The sequence below is a fragment of the Rana temporaria genome, chromosome 9 (genome assembly GCF_905171775.1).
Source record: "Rana temporaria chromosome 9, aRanTem1.1, whole genome shotgun sequence".
NCBI classification, from domain to species: domain Eukaryota; kingdom Metazoa; phylum Chordata; class Amphibia; order Anura; family Ranidae; genus Rana; species Rana temporaria.
In genome coordinates this window covers 90,849,339-90,873,398 of record NC_053497.1, presented here as the reverse complement: position 1 = coordinate 90,873,398, position 24,060 = coordinate 90,849,339, and the positions used below count along the sequence as shown (strand labels likewise).

General features: G+C 45.7%; 1 protein-coding gene and 1 non-coding gene across 3 annotated transcripts in view; one reads left to right on the top strand and one right to left on the bottom strand.

Annotated features, from left to right (window-relative positions):
* The first annotated feature begins 3,946 nt into the window (after positions 1–3,946).
* The window catches only part of LOC120913735 (phosphatidylinositol-binding clathrin assembly protein-like), a 110,345-nt gene continuing 90,231 nt past the window's right edge, over positions 3,947–24,060 (top strand). Inside the window, exon 1 of one of the 2 annotated variants that reach the window (XM_040323916.1) lies at positions 3,947–4,325. In XM_040323916.1, coding sequence (XP_040179850.1) covers positions 4,196–4,325 — 130 coding nt within the window. In that variant the 5' untranslated portion in view covers positions 3,947–4,195. The remainder of the gene's footprint in view (positions 4,326–24,060) is intronic. The other variant, XM_040323917.1, reaches the window with a different exon arrangement.
* TRNAG-UCC lies at positions 19,247–19,318 on the bottom strand. Its single transcript has one exon. It is a non-coding gene; the product is annotated as a tRNA-Gly (tRNA).

The window sequence follows — 24,060 nt, the reverse complement described above, 5'->3', positions numbered from 1 at the left end:
GTACCTAGTATTGTCAGGCCCATGCTCCCACTTCTGGTGAGATCACCTAGGCAGGGGTCTCCAAACTTTTTAAAGAAAGGGCCAGTTTACTGCCCTGCAGGCTTTAGGGGGCAAGACTGTAGTGGGAGTAAAAAAATTACATAACGCCTGTGGTCAGTAGGAGGAATTGTGACCCATAATGGGTATTAGTGAATAGTAATAGGAATAGTGCCCCATCGCTGGTATCAGTGGGAGGAATAGTATCCCATCATTGGGAGGAATAGTGACCCATCATTGGAATTGGTGGGAGGAATAGTGCCCCTTTCGTCGGTATCAGTGGGGGGGAATAGTATCCCATCCTTGGCATCAGTGGGAGGAATAGTAACCCATCATCGGCATCAGTGGGAGGAATAATATCCCATCATCGGTATCAGTGGGAGGAATATATCCCATCATCGGCATCAGTGGATGGAATAGTATCCCATCATCGGTATTAGTGGGAGGAATAATATCCCATCATCGGTATCAGTATGAGGAATAGTGGCCTGGCAATTGTCAGTATCAGTGGGCAGAATAGCACCCCATTGTCAGTATCAGTGGGAGGAATAGTATCCCATCATCGGTATCAGTGGGAGGAATAGTATCCCATCATCGGTATCAGTGGGAGGAATAGTATCCCATCATCGGCATCAGTGGATGGAATAATATCCCATTCTCGGCATCAGCGGGAGGAATAGTACCCCATCCTCGGTATCAGTGGGAGGAATAGTATCCCATCATCGGCATCAGTGGGAGGAATAGTATCCCATCTTCGGTATCAGCAGGAGGAATAGTATCCCATCATCGGTATCTGCGGGAGGAATAGTATCCCATCCTCGGTATCAGTGGGAGGAATAGTATCCCATCATCAGTATCAGTGGGAGGAATAGTACCCCATCATCGGTATCAGTGGGAGGAATAGTATCCCATCCTCGGTATCAGTGGGAGGAATAGTATCCCATCATCGGCATCAGTGGGAGGAATAGTATCCCATCCTCGGTATCAGTGGGAGGAATAGTATCCCATCATCGGTATCAGTGGGAGGAATAGTACCCCATCATCGGTATCAGTGGGAGGAATAGTATCCCATCCTCGGTATCAGTGGGAGAAATAGTATCCCATCATCGGTATCAGTGGGAGGAATAGTACCCCATCATCGGTATCAGTGGGAGGAATAGTATCCCATCATCGGTATCAGTAAGAGGAATAGTGACCCATCGTCGGCATCAGTGAGAGGAATAGTACCCCATCCTCGGCATCAGTGGGAGGAATATATCCCATCATCGGTATCAGTGGGAGGAATAGTATCCCATCATCAGTATCAGTGGGAGGAATAGTATCCCATCATCGGTATCAGTGAGAGAAATTGTAGCCCATTGTCGGCATCAGTATGAGGAATAGTGGCCTGGCCATTGTCAGTATCGGTGGGCAGAATAGTACCGCATTGTCAGTATCAGTGGGCAGAATAGTGTCCCGTTGTTGGCATCAGTGGGAGGAATAGTACCCCGTCCTCGGTATCAGTGGGAGGAATAGTATCCCATCTTCGGTATCAGTGGGAGGAATAGTATCCCATCTTCGGTATCAGTGGGAGGAATAGTATCCCATCATCGGTATCAGTGGGAGGAATAGTATCCCATCATCGGCATTAGTGGGAGGAATAGTATCCCATCTTCGGTATCAGTGGGAGGAATAGTATCCCATCATCGGTATCAGTGGGAGGAATAGTATCCCATCCTCGGCATCAGTGGGAGGAATAGTATCCCATCATCGGTATCAGTGGGAGGAATAGAATCCCATCCTCGGTATCAGTGGGAGGAATAGTATCCCATCCTCGGTATCAGTGGGAGAAATAGTATCCCATCCTCGGTATCAGTGGGAGGAATAGTATCCCATCCTCGGTATCAGTGGGAGGAATAGTATCACATCTTTGGCATCAGTGGGAGGAATAGTATCCCATCCTCGGTATCAGTAGGAGGAATAGTATCCCATCATCGGCATCAGTAGGAGGAATAGTATCCCATCATCGGCATCAGTGGGAGGAATAGTATCCCATCCTCGGTATCAGTGGGAGGAATAGTATCCCATCCTCGGTATCAGTGGGAGGAATAGTATCCCATCCTCAGTATCAGTGGGAGGAATAGTATCCCATCCTCAGTATCAGTGGGCAGAATAGTATCCCATCATCGGTATCAGTGGGAGGAATAGTATCCCATCCTCGGTATCAGTGGGAGGAATAGTATCCCATCCTCGGCATCAGTGGGAGGAATAGTATCCCATCTTCGGCATCAGTGGGAGGAATAGTATCCCATCATCGGTATCAGTAGGAGGAATAGTATCCCATCATCGGCATCAGTGGGAGGAATAGTATCCCATCCTCGGGTATCAGTGGGAGGAATAGTATCCCATCCTCGGTATCAGTGAGAGGAATAGTATCCCATCTTCGGTATCAGTGGGAGGAATAGTACCCCATCATCGGTATCAGTGGGAGGAATAGTACCCCATCATCGGTATCAGTGGGAGGAATAGTATCCCATCATTGGTATCCGTGGGAGGAATAGTATCCCATCATCGGCATCAGTGGGAGGAATAGTATCCCATCCTCGGTATCAGTGGGAGGAATAGTATCCCATCCTCGGTATCAGTGGGAGGAATAGTATCCCATCCTCGGCATCAGTGGGAGGAATAGTATCCCATCATCGGGTATCAGTGGGAGGAATAGTATCCCATCCTCGGTATCAGTGAGAGGAATAGTATCCCATCTTTGGTATCAGTGGGAGGAATAGTATCCCATCATCGGTATCAGTGGGAGGAATAGAATCCCATCCTCGGTATCAGTGGGAGGAATAGTATCCCATCCTCGGTATCAGTGGGAGAAATAGTATCCCATCCTCGGTATCAGTGGGAGGAATAGTATCCCATCCTCGGTATCAGTGGGAGGAATAGTATCACATCTTTGGCATCAGTGGGAGGAATAGTATCCCATCCTCGGTATCAGTAGGAGGAATAGTATCCCATCATCGGCATCAGTAGGAGGAATAGTATCCCATCATCGGCATCAGTGGGAGGAATAGTATCCCATCCTCAGTATCAGTGGGAGGAATAGTATCCCATCCTCGGTATCAGTGGGAGGAATAGTATCCCATCCTCAGTATCAGTGGGAGGAATAGTATCCCATCCTCGGTATCAGTGAGAGGAATAGTATCCCATCTTCGGTATCAGTGGGAGGAATAGTACCCCATCATCGGTATCAGTGGGAGGAATAGTACCCCATCATCGGTATCAGTGGGAGGAATAGTATCCCATCATTGGTATCCGTGGGAGGAATAGTATCCCATCATTGGTATCCGTGGGAGGAATAGTATCCCATCGTCGGTATCAGTGGGAGGAATAGTATACCATCATCGGTATCAGTGGGAGGAATAGTACCCCATCATCGGTATCAGTGGGAGGAATAGTATCCCATCATTGGTATCCGTGGGAGGAATAGTATACCATCCTTGGGATCAGTGGGAGAAAAAGTGACCCATCAGGTGAACCCTGCAGCTCCTCGGGGGTGGAGACATACAATTACCAGCTAGACACAGGGACAGGGAGCTCGGGACAGCTGGGATTTACCAGGGACTGAGGTAGAGGGTTCTACCAGAGGGACTGTCCCTTTGAATGAAGTATAAGAAAGGGTCAGAAGACTTGGTTCCAGATGAAGGTCAATGAGGGAGCTGATAGGAGATTAGAAATTCTCCCCACAGCACAGACCTAGAAACGTTCTCCACATTCCCGGACACTTCCATTAATGAGTGTTGTGTGATACGGCAGACGTCACCCTCCCCCGGCATCCAGCTCCTCTCCTCTCCCCATCCCGGTCCTGGCACCGAGCGGCACTGTCACCTTAACAACAGCCGGCGCTGTGCGGACAGCGGTCACATGACACGGCGCCGCCATTTTGTCTTCGAAGTGAAGTGTGAGGTAAAGGGAGAAGAGGGGAGAGGAGCCGGAAAGGAGGAAGAAGGGGAGGAAGAGAGAGGAGAGTAGCCGAAGATAGGACGAGGTGACTCTTCTCCCTAGCCGGGTCATATCACAAGGCACAGCTCCTCCAGGGAATACGGAGACCCGGCACAGAGTGAGGGAAGGAAGCCGGTATACAGTGACAGCCGAGAGAGTGTAGGCCCGGCGGGGGAAGATGTCCGGACAGTCCATCACAGACCGGATCACGGCGGCCCAGCACAGTGTCACCGGATCGGCCCTGGCCAAGGCTGTGTGTAAGGCGACCACCCATGAGCTGATGGGACCCAAGAAGAAGCACCTGGACTGTGAGTGTCACCACCCCCCCTCCCCCCCATACTAATATATAGTGTGTGTGCTCTATGGGGACTGACAGGGGACAGACAGACCCCCCCCCCTCCAATACTAATATATAGTGTGTGTGCACTATGGGGACTGACAGGGGACAGACCCCCCCCCTCCAATACTTCTATATAGTGTGTGTTCTGTAGGGACTGACAGGGGACAGACAGACCCCCCCCTCCAATACTTCTATATAGTGTGTGTGTGCACTATGGGGACTGACAGGGGACAGACCCCCCCCCCTCCAATACTTCTATATAGTGTGTGTGCTCTATGGGGACTGACAGGGGACAGACAGACCCCCCCCTCCAATACTAATATATAGTGTGTGTGTGTGCTCTATGGGGACTGACAGGGGACAGACAGACCCCCCCCCCTCCAATACTAATATATAGTGTGTGTGTGCACTATGGGGACTGACAGGGGACAGACCCCCCCCCCCTCCAATACTTCTATATAGTGTGTGTTCTGTAGGGACTGACAGGGGACAGACCCCCCCCTCCAATACTTCTATATAGTGTGTGTGTGCTCTATGGGGACTGACAGGGGACAGACCCCCCCCCCCCTCCACTACTAATATATAGTGTGTGTTCTGTAGGGACTGACAGGGGTCAAACAGACCCCCCCCTTCCAATACTTCTATATAGTGTGTGTTCTGTAGGGACTGACAGGGGACAGACATCCCCCCCCCCCCTCCAATACTTCTATATAGTGTGTGTTCTGTAGGGACTGACAGGGGACAGACAGACCCCCCCTCCAATACTTCTATATAGTGTGTGTTCTGTAGGGACTGACAGGGGACAGACAGACCCCCCCCCCCCTCCAATACTTCTATATAGTGTGTGTTCTGTAGGGACTGACAGGGGACAGACAGACCCCCCCCCCCCCCCTCCAATACTTCTATATAGTGTGTGTTCTGTAGGGACTGACAGGGGACAGACAGACCCCCCCCCTCCAATACTCCTATATAGTGTGTGTTCTGTAGGGACTGACAGGGGACAGACCCCCCCCCCCCTCCAATACTTCTATATAGTGTGTGTTCTGTAGGGACTGACAGGGGACAGACACCCCCCCCCCTCCAATACTTCTATATAGTGTGTGTTCTGTAGGGACTGACAGGGGACAGACAGACCCCCCCTCCAATACTTCTATATAGTGTGTGTTCTGTAGGGACTGACAGGGGACAGACCCCCCCTCCAATACTTCTATATAGTGTGTGTTCTGTAGGGACTGACAGGGGACAGACAGACCCCCCCCCTCCAATACTCCTATATAGTGTGTGTTCTGTAGGGACTGACAGGGGACAGACCCCCCCCCCTCCAATACTTCTATATAGTGTGCGTTCTGTATGGACTGACAGGGGACAGACCCCCCCCCCCCTCCAATACTTCTATAAAGTGTGTGTTCTGTAGGGACAGACACCCCCCCCCCTCCAATACTTCTATACAGTGTGTGTTCTGTAGGGACTGACAGGGGACAGACAGACCCCCCCCTCCAATACTTCTATATAGTGTATGTTCTGTAGGGACTGACAGGGGACAGACAGCCCCCCCCCCCTCCAATACTTCTATATAGTGTGTGCTCTATAGGGACTGACAGGGGACACGTACCCCCCAATACTTCTATATAGTGTGCTCTATAGGGACTAACAGGGGACATGTACCCCCCCAAATACTTCTATGTCATGTGCTCTATTGGGACTGACAGGGGACAGGCCCCCCCCCCCCCCCAATACCTCCTATATAGTGTGTTCTATGGGGACTGACAGGGGACATGTACCTCTCGTCCCCCAATACCTCTATATAGAATGCTCTATAGGGACTGACTGGGGAGATGTACCTCCTGTATAGTGTGCTCTATAGGGACTGACAGGGGACATGTACCCCTCCCCCCCCAATACTTTTTGTATATTGTGCTCTATGGGGACATACCCCCCCCCCCCCCCGTGTGATCATACTGCTGCCATACAACATGCACTCCGCTGTCCGATCATACTGCTGCCGTACAACATGCACTCCGCTGTCCGATCATACTGCTGCCGTACAACATGCACTCCGCTGTCATACAACATGCACTCCGCTGTCCGATCATACTGCTGCCGTACAACATGCACTCCGCTGTCCGATCATACTGCTGCCGTACAACATGCACTCCGCTGTCATACAACATGCACTCCGCTGTCTGATCATACTGCTGCCGTACAACATGCACTCCGCTGTCCGATCATACTGCTGCCGTACAACATGCACTCCGCTGTCCGATCATACTGCTGCCGTACAACATGCACTCCGCTGTCCGATCATACTGCTGCCGTACAACATGCACTCCGCTGTCTGATCATACTGCTGCCGTACAACATGCACTCCGCTGTCCGATCATACTGCTGCCGTACAACATGCACTCCGCTGTCCGATCATACTGCTGCCGTACAACATGCACTCCGCTCTCTGACCATACTGCTGCCGTACAACACGCACTCCGCTGTCTGACCATACTGCTGCCGTACAACACGCACTCCGCTGTCTGACCATACTGCTGCCGTACAACACGCACTCCGCTGTCTGACCATACTGCTGCCGTACAACATGCACTCCGCTGTCTGACCATACTGCTGCCGTACAACACGCACTCCGCTGTCTGACCATACTGCTGCCGTACAACACGCACTCCGCTGTCTGACCATACTGCTGCCGTACAACATGCACTCCGCTGTCTGACCATACTGCTGCCGTACAACATGCACTCCGCTGTCTGACCATACTGCTGCCATATATTAGCAAGTGTACCAGAGCCCAGCTTTTAGGAGTTCAGTCCGGCTGCTCTCCCTTGTATGTCCCATTCACACTTAGTCTGGTTGTCCCTGGTCACGCTAAACGCCCGTACACACGATTGGATTTTCTGACAATTGTGTGATGGGAGGGTTTTTGTCGGATAATCCGATCGTTTGTACGCTCCATCAGACAATTGTTGTCGGAATTTCCGACAACAAATGTGGGATAGCAAGTCCGTCGGAATAAAATCCAAAGTAAAACCATGTATGCTCCGAACCAATGCTAACCATAAGACAACATTAGCAGAAGTTGCCCAAAGGGTGGTGCTAAAGAGCAGAAAAACCATGTAGTTTTGTGTATGTTGGCAGAAAAAGTTCTGCCGTCTGTATGCAGAACAAGTTCACGGCCAACGCCCTTCGCACAAAATTCCATGGATTTGTCTGATGGAAATCCTATCGTGTGTACAAAGGGTTTAAAGTGTCACTAAAGGGGAAAAAAAAAATGTTCTTTAAAATAACATACATGTTATACTTGCCTCCACTGTGCAGTTCGCTTTGCACAGAGTGGCCCCGATCCACGTCTTCTGGGGTCCCTCTCGGCTGTCTCTGGTCCTCCCCGCAAGAACTCATCACGTTCATGCGAGAGAGTGCGCATGGCGATGAGTCCTTGCGGGCGCGCTCCTGTGATACAGTGAGCGGCCATAGCCGCTCACTGTATCACTCGGCCTTGGCGCGCCGCGTCACTGGATGTGATTGACAGCAGTGCCAGCCAATGGCTGCGCTGCTCTTAATCCATCCGCTCTAGCCAATCAGCGGTCAGGCTGAGCGGCGAAGAGGATCTTGGGACCGAACGCGGGACTTTCAAGGGGTCAGGTAAGTAAAACGGGGCCTCATCAGATGTTTTTTCACCTTCATGCGTAGATTGCATTAAGGTGATTATTTATTTTTTTTCCTTTACAACCCCTTTAAGGGTTGATTTACTAAAGGCAAATATACCGTGCAATGCAAATGCAGTTGCTCCCGAGCTTAGTAAATGAGGTAAAGCTTCACTTTGCAAAGAATACCCAATAACGTGCAAGGAAAATATTCAGAATTTTTGCTTGTACATGATTGGATGATAGAAATCAGTAAAGGTTCCCCTCAGATCTAGAGCAAATACTTGACGTGTGCAGTATATTTTCCTTTAACCATTTGCTTACTGGGCACATATACCCCCCTCCTGCCCAGGCGAAATTTCAGCTTCCGACGCTGCGTTGCTTTAACTGACAATTGCGCAGTCGTGTGACGTGGCTCCAAACAAAATTGACGTCCTTTTTTCCCCACAAATAGAGCTTTCTTTTGGTGGTATTTGATCACCTCTGCGGTTTTTATTTATTGCGCTATAAACAAAACAAGAGCGACAATTTTGAAAAAAAATAAATCAATATTTTTTACTTGTTGTTATAATAAAAATCCCAATTTTTAAAAAAAAAAAAAAAAAACATTTTTGTTTCTCAGTTTAGGCCGATACGTATTCTTCTACATATTTTTGGTAAAAAAAGAAAAAAAAATCGCAAAATAAGTGACTGGTTTGCGCAAAAGTTATCTTCCCTGTCCCTGCTGAAGAAAAAGGATCCCCACAGCATGATACTGCCACCACCATGTTTCACAGATGGTGTGTTCAGAGAGATGTGCAGTGTTCGCTTTCCACCACACATAGCGTTTTGCTTTTAAGACAAAAAGTTAAATTTTTGGGTGTCATCTGACCAGAACACCTTCTTCCACATGTTTCCTGTGTCCTCCATATGTTACATAGTTAGCCAGGTTGAAAAAAGACACAAGTCCATCTAGTTTAACCATAAAAATAAATAAAATATCGTAGAATCCCATATACCCAATTCTATACCCACAGTTGATGCAGAGGAAGGCAAAAATAAAAACCTCAGCAGAGCATGATCCAATTTGCTACAGCAAGGGAAAAAATTCCTTCCTGATCCCGAGTGGCAATTTGGATTTTCCCCGGATCAACTTTACCTATAAATGTTGGTACTCAGTTATATTATGTACATTTAGGAACATATCCAGGCCTTTCTTAAAGCAATCTACTGAGCTGGCCAGAACCACCTCTGCAGGGAGTCTGTTCCACATTTTCACAGCTCTTACTGTGAAGAAACCTTTCCGTATTTGGAGATGAAATCTCTTTTTTTTTTTCTCTAGATGTAAAGAGTGCCCCCTTGTCTTTTGTGTTGACCGTAAAGTGAAAAACTCAACACCAAGTTCACAATATGGACCCCTAATGTATTTGTACATGTTGATCATATTCCCCTTTTAATCTCCTTCTCAGGAAAGAATAAATTCAGTTCCTCTAATCTTTCCTCATAGCTGAGCTCCTCCATTCCTCTTATCAGTTTGGTTGCCCTTCTCTGCACTTTCTCCAGTTCCCTGATATCCTTTTTGAGAACTTAAGTCCAAAACTGAACTGCATATTCCAGATGATCTCCCTCTTTCCCTCTCTCTCTCTCTCTCTCTCCCTCTCAATTTACTAATTAGGTGACTTCTGAAGGCAATTGGTTCCACTTCCACTAGAATTTAGTTAGGGGTATCAGAGTAAAGGTGGCTGAATACAAATGCACGCCACACCTTTCAGATATTTATTTGTAACAAATGTTGAAAGCCATTTATCATTTCATTCCATTTCACAATTATGTGCCACTTTGTGTTGGTCTATCACATCAAATCCCAATAAAATACATTTACGTTTTTGACATGACAAAATGTGGAAAATTTCAAGGGGTGTGAATACTTTTTCAAGGCACTGTAAAAAACATTAAAAATACCTTTTTCATAAGTGATCACATTCCCTCTGTTCTCAGTTCTTTGTGTCTGATTATTGGAGGAGTTCCCAGTACAGCTAAATAACTGATCACAGTGTGCTCTCCTGCTTAGTGTGGTCAGTTTTTGATAGGAAAGGAGGGGGACTGGCAGGATCACCATGGATTACACACAAAGGAAGCAATACACAGAGAAGGGGATATGTTTTCATACAAGTAAATGGTACAGCAGACACATATCAGGAAGATGAAATGTTGGGTTTACATACTTTGTCAATGTAGGTGCTGCTGGCCGCACACACCTTTGTTTATGAAAGGCTGTGTAGATGATGATCCCAAAGCCAGACTTTGTGATTTTCCTGGGAAGATAGTTGTAGCTTTATAAAGAGGTTTCTGACGCACCACTGGAATGTGCACCTCGGCTGCTTGTGGTGTGATCATTACCTTTCAACTAACATTCTGGCTGTTGGGTTTTCTTCTGTCTTTGTTAAAAGAAAAAGAAAATAGATTCAGGAACATCATGTCTCTGGAAAATTACCTAGACCTATTGGCAACTATATATCTGTTAAAGAAAGCTATACTGGTATTACTTGTATCTTTAAAATATCTGTTTTAAAGTACTCCAGTACTTAAAGTGGTTGCAAAGGTTGAAGTTTTTTTTAACTTTTCATGCATTCTCTGTGCAGCAGCCCCCCCCCCCCCTAATACTCACCTGAGCTCCCTCTCGATCCAGCGATATGCACAAGAGCCTCAGCTCTCCAGGGACACTTACTCCTTATTGGCTGAGAGATCAGCAGGAGTGAGTGAGGAGAGAGAGAGAGAGAGAGAGAGAGAGAGAGAGAGAGAGAGAGTGGGGGCTGGGCTGAGTCATGGCTGTGAGTGAATGAACATGTAGAGCTGCAGCTCGGGAATGAGCCATGGTTGGGTGCCCCCAGCAAGCGGCTTGCACTGGGGGCAGGAGGGAGGGGCTAAGTGCTGGCGAGGGACATGAGTAGATGCGGATGCAGGCTTTTTTTATTTCTAAATATCACTTTAACACCTTTGCAGCGGTCACATGGTGCAGGCAGTGGGGCCCGTAGGGCACAATCCTGGGAGGACATCATATGTATAATAGGCCCGGCGGGAGGACGTTATATGATGTCCTTCCAGGATTACGCCCTTCAGGCCCTGCTGCCGGTACCATGTGACCGCTGTGGCCAATCTCAGCAGGTCGCATGACAATTGTACACAATAAAAGGCATTGTTGCATGCTGTTGTGTACTATTGTGATGAGCTCTGTGATTGGTCAGTCATCACTTGGTATAGACAAGGCCAATCACAGCTCGTCTGTGTCATGTGATTACTGTGGCCAATAATCGGCTAATCACAATATCACAATAGAAAACACTAAATGATTGATTTTCATTCAGTAAAAATTGTTGCTTATCACTGTAAAATGCAAAGTTTTATAGGCAACCATAGTGTGTGAAAAATACTGATCACCTCCCCAGTACAGTGGTACTATGGTAACACTGTATTGCTCTGATCACTGTATTTAAAAAAAAAAAAAAAAAAATCCCTTGATCGCCCCTAGTGTTAACCCCTTCCCTGTCAGTGACATTTACACAGTAATCGGTGCATTTGTATAGCACTAATCGCTGTATAAATGACAATGGTCCCAAAAATGTGTCAAAAGTGTTTGATGTGTCCACCATAATGTCGCCAGTCCCGATTAAAAATCAAAGATCACCACCATTGCTAGTAAAGAAAAAAACGAATAATAAAAATGCTTTAAAACCTATCCCTATTTTGTAGGCGCTATAACTTTTGCGCAAACCAATCGATATACGCTTATTGCGATTTATTTCCAAAAATCTATGTATAAGAAAACGTATCGGCCTAAGCTTAAAAAAAAAAAGAAGGAAAATTTTTCCTCAAAGAAATTCGATATTTATTTTTTCAAAAAGTACAAAATATATATATTTTTTTCAAAATTGTTTTTTTTTTTGTTTATAGTGCAAAAAATAAAAACCGCAGACATGATCAAATACCACCAAAAGAAATCTCTATTTGTGGGGAAAAAAGGGCCTCAATTTTGTTTGGGTACAACTTTGCACGACCACGCAATTGTCGGTTAAATCGGCGCAGTGCTGTATCGCAAAAAATGGCCTGGTCATTGAGCAGCAAAATCTTCCAGGGCTGAAGTGGTTAATAACGTGGACTGTATACTTTCTAAAAAGGGGTCATTTGGGGGTATTTGTACTGTCCTGATGTTTTCGTGCCTCAAGAAATGAGGAGATGGGGTGTCGGTACATCAGGATTGATATGTTTTAGGATATATACCATAGACTGTGGACACTCTAACTTTTCTACAGACAAAATTCCATACACTGATTTGGGTTATTTTCACCAAAGAATTGTAGCAGAATACATTTTGGCCCAAATTAATGAAGAAAGATTATTTTCAAAATTTGAAGATACGAAAGAATAATGCTTTGTTTTCCCCAAAATGTCAGTCTTTTTTCATTTCAGCCAGTGGTGATTAAATGCCACTGAAAAAAAGCTCTATTTGTGTTGCATGACTGGGAGAGTAATTGTTATTCAAAGTGCGACATCCCTGAAAGCTGAAAATTGGCCTGGGCAGGTAGGGAGTAGTAGTGACCGGTATTGAAAAAGGTGTTCTTGTAGCTGCTGAAAAAAAAATCCACCAGCTACAAATCCTGCTGTCTTTTAATAAAAGGACACTTGCCTGTCCAGGGATCCAGCTCCGTCATCACCCAGGTTAGTTCTTCACTAGCCTTTGGTTTTTTGACGCTGGCACCCTTACCGTGGGCAGCCGGCTGTGTGACTTTTGGCTTCACTGCATGTGTGTGAACCACACTGCACTTTGTGAATGATCCCTTGACATGTCCCAGGAGACTGTGGGTGGGGGGGGGGGGGGGGTTAGAGGACTTAAATGGGAATGTTTTTTCTTTTGGGTGAAGTTCTCCTTTAAAATTAATCGGACAAAGCATTTTATAGCTTGTGTTCCTGAAATACCCCAACTTATGGTTTTTGTGGCATGTTGGCACACCCATTCTCTGTCCCTGTGCCTTTATGGTGCCTTCTATTTGGCACTTCATCTGGGTGTTTTTATTTCCATTAACATTTTTCGGAACACGCCTATCTGAGTTATGTGCATGCTATGTTACCATGAATTTGCTGTTATCAGTGCTTCCACCTGAACTAAAATGTTCTGTCTGCGCTTATTTACACAGCAATGAACTAGTCTGTACTTCTCTAGTCGGGATGTATTTTGAGCTGCTCTTGCACCGTCCACTAGGAAAGTACAGTATATTCCTAAAGTTCCTAAAAAAAAAAAAAAAAAAAAAAAAAAGGCACTTTATTTTTTTCTACCTAGCATACTTTTTCTGTTACTTTTTAGAGCTGTTTTTTGCTACAAAGTCTTTTATGATGCATATAGCATTTTCTAACACTGTTTTCCATTATGCTGCACTCAGCATGTAATAGCGTCAACATTTTATGAGAAAAGTTATTTTTAAAGCTTAAAACCTAATTATTTTGTGCAGCCCTAAAGACAGACAGGTTGTAAACTCTAGTGGTCTCTTCTGTCATAAATGTCCCCCTCTACCTTTCAACGAGTAATGTGATCAGCCACACATGCGCAGTTCAGATCACATTTACGGTCTGTTCTGTGGCGATGTGACTCCCCTGCATGGGAGTGACTTCATCTGTGACACGGCTGAAGATCGGGAACCCGGAAGGAAGACTGGAAGAAGATGTAAGCCGCCGGAGACCAGGGAGATCCATGTCTAGAGGGCTCCCTCTGCAGGTAAGTCTGTCATAATGTTCTAGTATACAGTGCATACTAGTACATTATGACCCAAGTCTGCACAGTGGACCATTTTTTAAGAACAAGACTTTACTACCTCTTTAGAGCAAAACTTTAATTGCAGAACCACGGATAGTTTTGAAATTACTTAGTGCATTTATCAAACACGCGTGCGGTTTGTACTTGTGCATCATCTTTAGGCTCAGTTCACACTTGGGCCAGCTGCGGATCGCACAGGAACACTGTGCATCCCCATTCTGCGGTTCAGGGACGAATCGGGGGCCGAATCGTTGTCTGAATTCGGTCCTGAAACATAGTCAAAGATGCACAGACACTCTGCAGCAGCCCTGGAGATATGTGAACCGGCTCCATAGAGAGCCGGGTCACATTCTCGTGCCATGCAAATTGGATGCAGAGAAACCCAGCCTTTATTGGCAATAGCAGATCCAGGTTGGAGGTACCCGACTGCACAGTGTCTTATGACGCATCCAGTTTCTCTTCTGTTGCTATAGCCAGTCAGAGCATGGAAAGGACGGGTTGAGGGGGATTTGCTAAGACTGGAGCAGCTGTGGAAAGTAACCAATCAGCTTCCAGAAGCAAGAAGCTAATTGGATACTGTGCGCAGCTGCTCCACCTTCTGTCTGCCTCAGTTTTAGCTAATTCTTCCCAGACTGTTCATAAATCGGACATTTCATATATGGGAAAGAATAAGTCTTCTGTAGTGGTGCACCGAAATTAAAATTTTGGTACTGAAAATTTAGGATGCATTTGACCGAAAAATGACTGTGTGTGTGTGTGTATGTGTGTGTATATATATATATATATATATATATATATATATATATATATATATATATATATATATATATATATATATATATATATATATATATATATATATATATATATATATATATATATATATATATATATAGTGAGGAAAATAAGTATTTGAACACCCTGCTATTTTGCAAGTTCTCCCACTTGGAAATCATGGAGGGGTCTGAAATTGTCATCGTAGGTGCATGTCCACTGTGAGAGACATAATCAAAAAAATAAATTCCAGAAATCACAATTTATGATTTTTTAACTATTTATTTGTATGATACAGCTGCAAATAAGTATTTGAACACCTGTCTATCAGCTAGAATTCTGACCCTCAAAGACCTGTTAGTCTGCCTTTAAAATGTCCACCTCCACTCCATTTATTATCCTAAATTAGATGCACCTGTTTGAGGTCATTAGCTGCATAAAAACACCTGTCCACCCCATACAATCAGTAAGAATCCAACTACTAACATGGCCAAGACCAAAGAGCTGTCCAAAGACACTAGAGACAAAATTGTACACCTCCACAAGGCTGGAAAGGGCTACGGGGAAATTGCCAAGCAGCTTGGTGAAAAAGGGTCCACTGTTGGAGCAATCATTAGAAAATGGAAGAAGCTAAACATGACTGTCAATCTCCCTCGGACTGGGGCTCCATGCAAAATCTCACCTCGTGGGGCCTAAATGATCTCAAGAAAGGTGAGAAATCAGCCCAGGACTACACGGGAGGAGCTGGTCAATGACCTGAAAAGAGCTGGGACCACCGTTTCCAAGGTTACTGTTGGTAATACACTAAGACGTCATGGTTTGAAATCATGCATGGCACGGAAGGTTCCCCTGCTTAAACCAGCACATGTCAAGGCCTGTCTTAAGTTTGCCAATGACCATTTGGATGATCCAGAGGAGTCATGGGAGAAAGTCATGTGGTCAGATGAGACCAAAATAGAACTTTTTGGTCATAATTCCACTAACCGTGTTTGGAGGAAGAAGAATGATGAGTACCATCCCAAGAACACCATCCCTACTGTGAAGCATGGGGGTGGTAGCATCATGCTTTGGGGGTGTTTTTCTGCACATGGGACAGGGCGACTGCACTGTATTAAGGAGAGGATGACCGGGGCCATGTATTGCGAGATTTTGGGCAACAACCTCCTTCCCTCAGTTAGAGCTTTGAAGATGGGTCGAGGCTGGGTCTTCCAACATGACAATACCCGAAGCACACAGCCAGGATAACCAAGGAGTGACTCTGTAAGAAGCATATCAAGGTTCTGGCGTGGCCTAGCCAGTCTCCAGACCTAAACCCAATAGAGAATCTTTGGAGGGAGCTCAAACTCCGTGTTTCTCAGCGACAGCCCAGAAACCTGACTGATGTAGAGAAGATCTGTGTGGAGGAGTGGGCCAAAATACCTCCTCCAGTGTGTGCAAACATGGTGAAAAACTACAAGAAACGTTTGACCTCTGTAATTGCAAACAAAGGCTACTGTACCAAATATTAACATTGATTTTCTCAGGTGTTCAAATACTTATTTGCAGCTGTATCATACAAATAAATAGTTAAAAAAATCATACATTGTGATTTCTGGATTTTTTTTTTTGAATTATGTCTCTCACAGTGGACATGCACCTACGATAACAATTTCAGACCCCTCCATGATTTCCAAGTGGGAGAACTTGCAAAATAGCAGGGTGTTCAAATACTTATTTTCATCACTGTATATGTGTATATATATATATATATATATATATATATATATATATATATACACACACACACACACACACACACACACACACACACACACACACACACACACACACACACCTCAAAAAATCTGCTTGCATTTTGCGAGTGGATTTTGAGGTCTATCGAGGAAGGGCTGCCTGGGGGGGGGGGGGTGAGCACCAGCAGCCTGTGTGTAATGGGGGTTCTTCTCCCAGTGACCGTGGAGGGGGAAGAGAGAGCCGCCTGGATGTTTAGAGCGCAGCGCGGGGAACACAGGATAACAGTTTTCATTTTAATTGCCGTGTTCCCCGCTGCTCACTATCAGATCCAGCCCCGCCTCCTGGTCCCGAAACTTTGATAGACAGATGATCTGTCAATCAAAGTTCCCCGGCCAAGGGGCAGGGCTGAATATGACGGTGAGCGACGGGAACACGGCAAGTAAAATGAAAACTGTTCTCCTGTGTTCCCCCGCGCTGCGCTCTGATATATATATATATATATATATATATATATATATATATATATATATATATATATATATATATATATATATATATATATATATATATATATATATATATATATATATATATCTCTTTTTATTAATTAGTGGGAATACTCAATAGCATTCCCAGTATTGTTATTCATTTTTTTTTTTGTATTATTCTTAATTATTCTCTGCGTAACTTCTGCATACTTTCAGCTATTAAGACCATTCAACTTTTAAAATGTTTAGCTAATGATGGGACTTCTTCAACTTTTTTCTACTATTTATACTTTTTAAAATATAATATTAAGCTTTTAGAGCATGCTTCAGTCAATGAGAGCATGCTTCAAATCCTTAAAATCTTCTCCGCTATCAAAAGTTTCAGATTCTTCATACTTACATCTACAGACGCCAAACAAACTTTAATGTTCACAACATATTCAGCTATCCGGCTATATCTTCAGTTTGATATCTTTTACCGTTTTTGTGAAAAAGCTGTTTAAGTTTAGTGATCATTTCAGGAAATTTTAGCGATTTTAAAGGAACACTAAAGGTTCGTTTTTTATTAGATCAATTGATTGCTGTAAGCTAGAGCATTTAAATATCACTTACCTTGTTTTTCCTTTTGGCCTCCAAAATACAGTAATCCAGGTTTGAAAATGCCATTTCCTGTCACTCCTCTTCTTGCTTTCCACCAGCATCTGAGCTGTTTTGCATGGTTGAAAGCAGAATGTGCTCACCCCCTCCCTATGACTACAGCCCTGGGTGAAGATGCTCTCTTATCCCTCACAGGCATGGAGGCTAAGCCTAATGGGAACTGTAGTTCCCATTAGGCCGTGATGTAGCAAGAATGAATGCGCACCGCAAACCAGGAAGTCAGTGAGAATAATGATTCAGGAGTGACGGAGGTGAATAAAACAGCTCGATTTCAACAGGTATCAAACTAGTTATAATGCAAAACATTACTTTTTACTTTATCAGCTACTGTCAGACTTTAATTTAAGAGGAAAATATTTTTGTCTTTACAACCCCTTTAAACAGTGTCTATGGGGCTGGTTAGAGTGGAAGATGTCATAGCTAGAGCAGAGCTTTAAAAAATTATCTTTGTTCCTTCTCTATAAATTGCTCTCACGCCCACAAGATCTACTTGTCATACACAATTTATACGTCAAAACGTAGGTATTTTTGTTTAGTTCCTGGCAATGTGCTCAGTTTTGTGATACACCTTTTACTTTTGGCTGGTTGAGCTGCCAAATGACAAGAGTTCTACACTTTCTTCCATTGAATGTCCTGTATAAAATTCTTGAGTGTTGAGTTATTTTAAAGGGACGGCAAATTTACACTGTAAGGCCCCTTTCACATTGGGGCGTTTTTCATGCGGTACAGCGCTAAAAATAGCGCTGCTATACCGCATGAAAAATCATGCCCTGTAGTGTTCAATGTGAAAGCCCGAAGGCTTTCACACTGAAGCGGTGCGCTAGCAGGAGCGCTCCAAAAGTCCTGCTAGCCGCATCTTTACCGCGGTATAGGAGCGGTGTGTTCACCGCGCCTTCCCATTGAAATCAATGGGAAAGCGCGGTATTAACCCTTTTTCGGCCGCTAGCGGGGGTTAAAACCTCACCGCTAGCGCCTGAATATTGCGGTAAACACGACGGTATAGCCGCGCTACAAATAGCGCGGCTATACCGTCACCGCGGCTCCACGCTGCAATGTGAAAGCAGCCTTATACAAGCTGTACACTCACTACTTTACATTGTAGCAAAGTGTAATTTCTTCAGTGTTGTCACATAAAAAGATTTACACAAATGCGAGGGTTATACTTACTTTTGTGACATACTGTATGTGATCTCCCGCACACATAGGGGTGTACTTACTTTTGTGAGATGCTGTATATATTGATTGTGGTCTTTAAGTGGTTACATCACACATGGCGTGTGCTGAGGTCTGCAGCAATGAAGGATTTATGTATTTGAAACTTTAATGTAAATCTAGACAGTTGAGGGGGTATAATATTCCTGCTGGGTGGAGTATGCGATTCCCTTTACTTTCAATGTCGCCCCAATCGAGGCGTGATTTTGCCACGATTGTCACCTGACAAATCGCAGGACTGCTTTTGGGAAATGGGCGTCCCGTCATTTTGTTTGTGATTTGTCAGGTGACAATATTGTCCCATGATTGGGGTGCCATTGAAAGTAATGGGATCACAAGCATGTCGCACGTTTTGCGGCAATTCGGGAAATTGCAGTAATTCCTCCCGCGATCCGGCACGCCTAGGTGTGATCGCAGCCAAAGCTAAGCGTCTTCTATCAGTTGCTGGGTTCTCCTTCTATAGATTCTGGGGGAACGTTTTTTTCCTCAAACATTTCACACGTTCTCTTCATTCTTTATTCCACCGCTAATATATACTCCACATTGACCTTGTATAGCGCTTTTCTCTCTGAGGACTCCAAGTATTGGAGATGGCGTTGGCCGGGAATCAAACCCGGGTCAGCTGCTTGGAAGGCAGCTATGCTTACCACTGCACCACCAACGCAAAAGTAGCATGTAGTGTGGGAGGAAACCGGAGTACCCGGAGGAAACCCCCGCAAGCACAGGGAGAACATGCAAACTCCATGCAGATAGTGTCCTGGTCAGAATCTGAAACAAGAACCCCAGTGCTGCAAGGCTCTAAGGCCCACCCCCGGGGTAAATCACTTATGTTCACTTAAAGTGACCACGTTGGCGGCGAAGTCTCCTCCGTGTGAACGTCACGTTGGCGGCGAAGTCTCCTCCGTGTGAACGTCACGTTGGCCGGCGAAGTCTCAATGTAGCATTCATATTCTGTCTCGCTCACTAGGGCAGTCCTGCCTTGTGAGATGTCTCTGCAGTAAATACTGCATACATCTGCAATAAAAAAAAGAAGAATCTGGTTTAGCACTGGTTTAGCACTTTCACCAAATTAATAAATATATATATAATATATTTTATTTATATTTTTTTATATACAACTTTAAATTATACAGAGAAAAGTTCAAAATTCCAGTGCCAGGGACCATAAATAAACCCAACATGACAGGGATCACTGGTGGTGGCCTTCCTTTTTAAAATTCTGGTTGCCTGGCAATTTAGCCCGACCCACTAAAATGAATGTCAGAAAGGGAACTGATTCTTAATTTTCATGTGCGGGGAGTAATCTGCAGTGCTTCTGTTTTCTTATTAAGCACACAGCCTTTGGGGGGGGGGGGGGGGGTGACATTGCGGTGAACACATCAGACACTTTTGACACGTTTTTTAGACCATTCACATTTATACAGTGATTAGTTCTATAAATGTGTGTGACAGGTCCTCTTTTTAAGGAGAGATGTGGGGTCAATAAGACCCCACATCTCTCCTCCAGGCTGGAAAGAATGACATCGTGAAAAAAAATTCACAGATCTCATTCAAACTAGCCGCAATTGCGGTTTGTTTACTTACGGGGACCTGGGCGTGACGTCATCACATCGCGCCCGGGCCTCCGACGGTTATAGAGATGACTGGTGACCATCTGGTCACCAGTCATCTCTATGGTAAACATCCGGCGGACGGCGATCATCTCTCTGGGCCCCCGATGGGGCACGGGAGAGCCCGGAGAAGCACCGGATCGCGACGGGAGGGGGGAATGTCCCCTCCCGCCGCCTGTAAGTACGATCTAGCGGCGGAACCGCCGCTATGATCGTTCTTACGGTGCGCAGGATCGCCGCCGCTAAAAAATTATATCTCAATGATGCCTCTGGGTGCAGGCATCATTGAGATATCCCCCCGAAAAGCCCAGGACGTCGTCCACCCGGGATAAAAGTTCCCTGTTTTGGACGTCATATGACGGCGTGCGGGTATTAAGTGGTTAAAGGCAAAACTTTTTTTGGAGTGGAGAGGGATTGGAACATGTTTCAGTTTTTTTATTGCTGTCTGTGCCCCACGTTAAGGAGATTTACCCTCTCTATTTGTCCTGTTTACCATTATTATTGAAAATGAAAGTTAAAAAAACCCTCAAATTTTGGGTTGCCCCCAGAAAAGTAATGGAGGGGAAATTTTCCAATGGGGGACACTAGTTCCAGTGACCTGGAGGTCCCCAAGGAATTCCCTTAATTTGCATGTATTTCCTCTCATTTAGTGTTTGGCTATGAGACAGGAAGTGAAGGTAAATCTCCACAATGGGACACAGATGGCAATAAAAAAAATCTGACGGGGTTATAACCCTCCCTTGCTCTAATCAAAATTTAAAAAGTTAAAACCCGTTTTGTTTGAACGTTCAAGTAAAAAAGTATGACAATTGCTCATCTGACCATTCAGAGGTTCCTTGGACTCCACTCATTTAGAACAATGTTTTGCTTGAGTACCATGTCCGTGTCTCAATTTCCCTAAAATGAACATTCTACTTCCAGATAACTTTTGACAAGTGCATGCACTTATGACTTGTGAGTAGTTATTATTTTTTTGGCCAGGAGCAAATGAAACGATTACTTTTTGTTGTTAGATTTTTTTTTTTTCAGTTGGTCTGGTTGAATCCGATTGTTGAATCTTCCCCTTTAAACCTCTTGATGAATGAACGTTTTGAAAACAAAATCTTTCAAAAGAAATTCTACATGCATAAAGCCAGTTTTAAGCCAGTGGATGTACAATTTGATGCACACTTGCTGCGTTTTGACATGTCAAATCTGCGGCATTTGCCGGCAATGGCACTGTCCTAAGCGGTGCGGCGCTGCACCAATTTCAAAAAGTCGTTTCTGTATTACTTTCTGGGCTGCGGGTGTGAAGCCGTGCAAGTTCAGCAGAACTCGCACGATTTCACTCCCGCTTGTCAGTCCCAAGTTCAGCAGCGATTTACATTGACATCTGTGCAGAAATCTGCACAGATGTCTCTCTAATCGTGGCCAAAACCGGGACTGACAAGCGGGAGTGAAATTCAGCTGAACTCGCACAGCTTCACACCCGCAGCCCAGTGTGAACCTGGGCTAAAGGACCGTTTAACTCAGCACATTCATTGCTATTGAATGGTTCATACTCCAGCTGTAGGAATTATGGAAACAAGCAGTGCACAGGTGTAGTAGGAGCTGGATGCAAGCAGGGCTGAAAGCATTTTAGCAGGTGAAGTTAAGGAATCCTGTACTAAGAGAAATGTGCTGGTATTGCTGACCTTTTAGAAATGCTAATTGTATGTCTGTTTTTAGCTTTAATGCTTTCTTAGTCACTGATCTGAGACAAATTTGCAGATCAGGAAGGTCAGAACAGTTCATCTGCATAGTTCTTACAAGCCTGTGGCATAAAAACAGTTTAAGCTATTTGAACCATTGTGGCAGCTAGGGGATTAGCATTTTCAGAAGAGGTGATCGGAGGATGCCATGTGTGCAATACAGTTACAAGAGCCTCTCGCAATAGGGTCATAGTATGATACACATCATGTACTATTTGGTACAGTATGTCAGCAATGTATGTTTTGTATGCGTCCGATATAGTGGTCCCCAACTTTACTTGCATTACTGGCTGATAAAGATGCCAATGTCAAGGTCCTTACAGAGTCTCAAAGATTTTCTGCGGTGGCATGATGACATCACAAAAGGGGGCGGCAACAGGACCGGGACTGCAGCAGCAGATCACTGGTCTCCATACATGGAAGAGGTGCTGCAGAGAATCATGTGAAGACTAAGTCTGGTAAGTAACTAAAGGGTTTACATTAAGGCCCTTTTCACACGGACGGCTGTTTTGCTGCAGCTAAAAGCATGTTTATGTTTTGCTGGAATTCAAGACTCCAGGCACAGCGATCAGCTGCATTTGTACAGCGCTTTTAGTTGCGGTTGCGTTTAGCCACAGCACGGTATTGAATGGGGATCCGACTTGGATCCCTGCCAATACCAAGCACTGGGTTTGGTATGAATCTTGAGGGGGAACTCCACGCCAAATTTAAAATAAAAATCCGACATGGGTTCCACCTCCAAGAGCATACCAGACCCTTGGGTCTGCTATGGATTTTAAGGGGAAGCCCCGTACGCCGAAAAAAACGGCGTACGGGGCCCCCCAAAATCCACACCAGACCAGTATCCGAGCAGCAGCCCGGCCGGTCAGGAAAGGGGGTTTGGGGCAGGGGGACGCCCTGTGGCCCCCCACCCCAAAGCACCTGTCCCCATGTTGATGAGGACAGGGCCTCTTCCCGACAACCCTGGCCATTGGTTGTCGGGGTCTGTGGGAGGGGAGCTTATCGGAATCCGGGAGCCTCCTTTAATAAGGGTGCCCCCTGATGCTGGCCCCTCACCCTAGGTGAATGAGTATGGGGTACATCGTATCCCTACCCATTCACCTGGCGGAAAAAAAATGTAAAAAAACACACTACACAGGGTTTTTAAAGTAATTTATTAGTCAGCTACGGGGCCCCCCTCTCTTCTTTAGCTCTTTTGCGAGGGGGGGGCCTACTTCTTCGATGTCTTCTGCCGCGGGTCCTGGTCTTCACCGCCGTATGGTTCTCTTCTGCCGGGGGGGGCACTTTCTTCTTTAGCTCTTTTACAGCTGCCCCCTCCCAGGCTTCTTCGATGTCTTCTGCGGAGGGGGGGGTACCGGTTTTCACCACCGCCTGTTCTCTTCCACCGGGGGCCCCGCTCTCTTTAGCTCTTCTACGAGGGGGGGTGCCCGGGTTTCTGTCGCCCTCTGCCTTCTTCTCTTCTTCAATGTTGACACGTTGCTTCCTCCCGCTGTAATGCCGTGTGCGCGGCTCGCACCGATTTTTATATAGGCCTCTTATGACGTCACAGTCCCATCATGCTCCGGTGCAACCGGAGCTGACTAATAAATCACTTTAAAACCCTGTGTAGTGTGTTTTTACATATTTTTTATTTTTTTTTGCCAGGTGAATGTACCCCATACTCATTCACCTAGGGTGGGGGGTCGGCATCGGGTCCCCCTTATTAAAGGAAGCTCCCGGATTCCGATAAGCTCCCCTCCCGCAGACCCCCACAACCAACGGCCAGGGTTGTTGGGGAAGAGGTCCTGTACTCATCAACATGGGGACAGGTGCTTTGGGGTGGGGGACCACAGGGCTCCCCCTTGCCCCAAAGCACCTACCCCCCCCATGTTGAGGGCATGCGGTCTGGCACGGTTAAGGAGGGGGGGGCGCTCGCTCTTCCCCACCCCCTTTTCTGACCGGCCGGGCTACTGCTCGGATACGGTCTGGTATGAATTTTGGGGGGAACCCCACGCCATTTTTTCGGCATACGGGGGTTCCCCTTAAAATCCTTAGCAGACCCAAGGGCCTGGTATTCCTCCATAGGG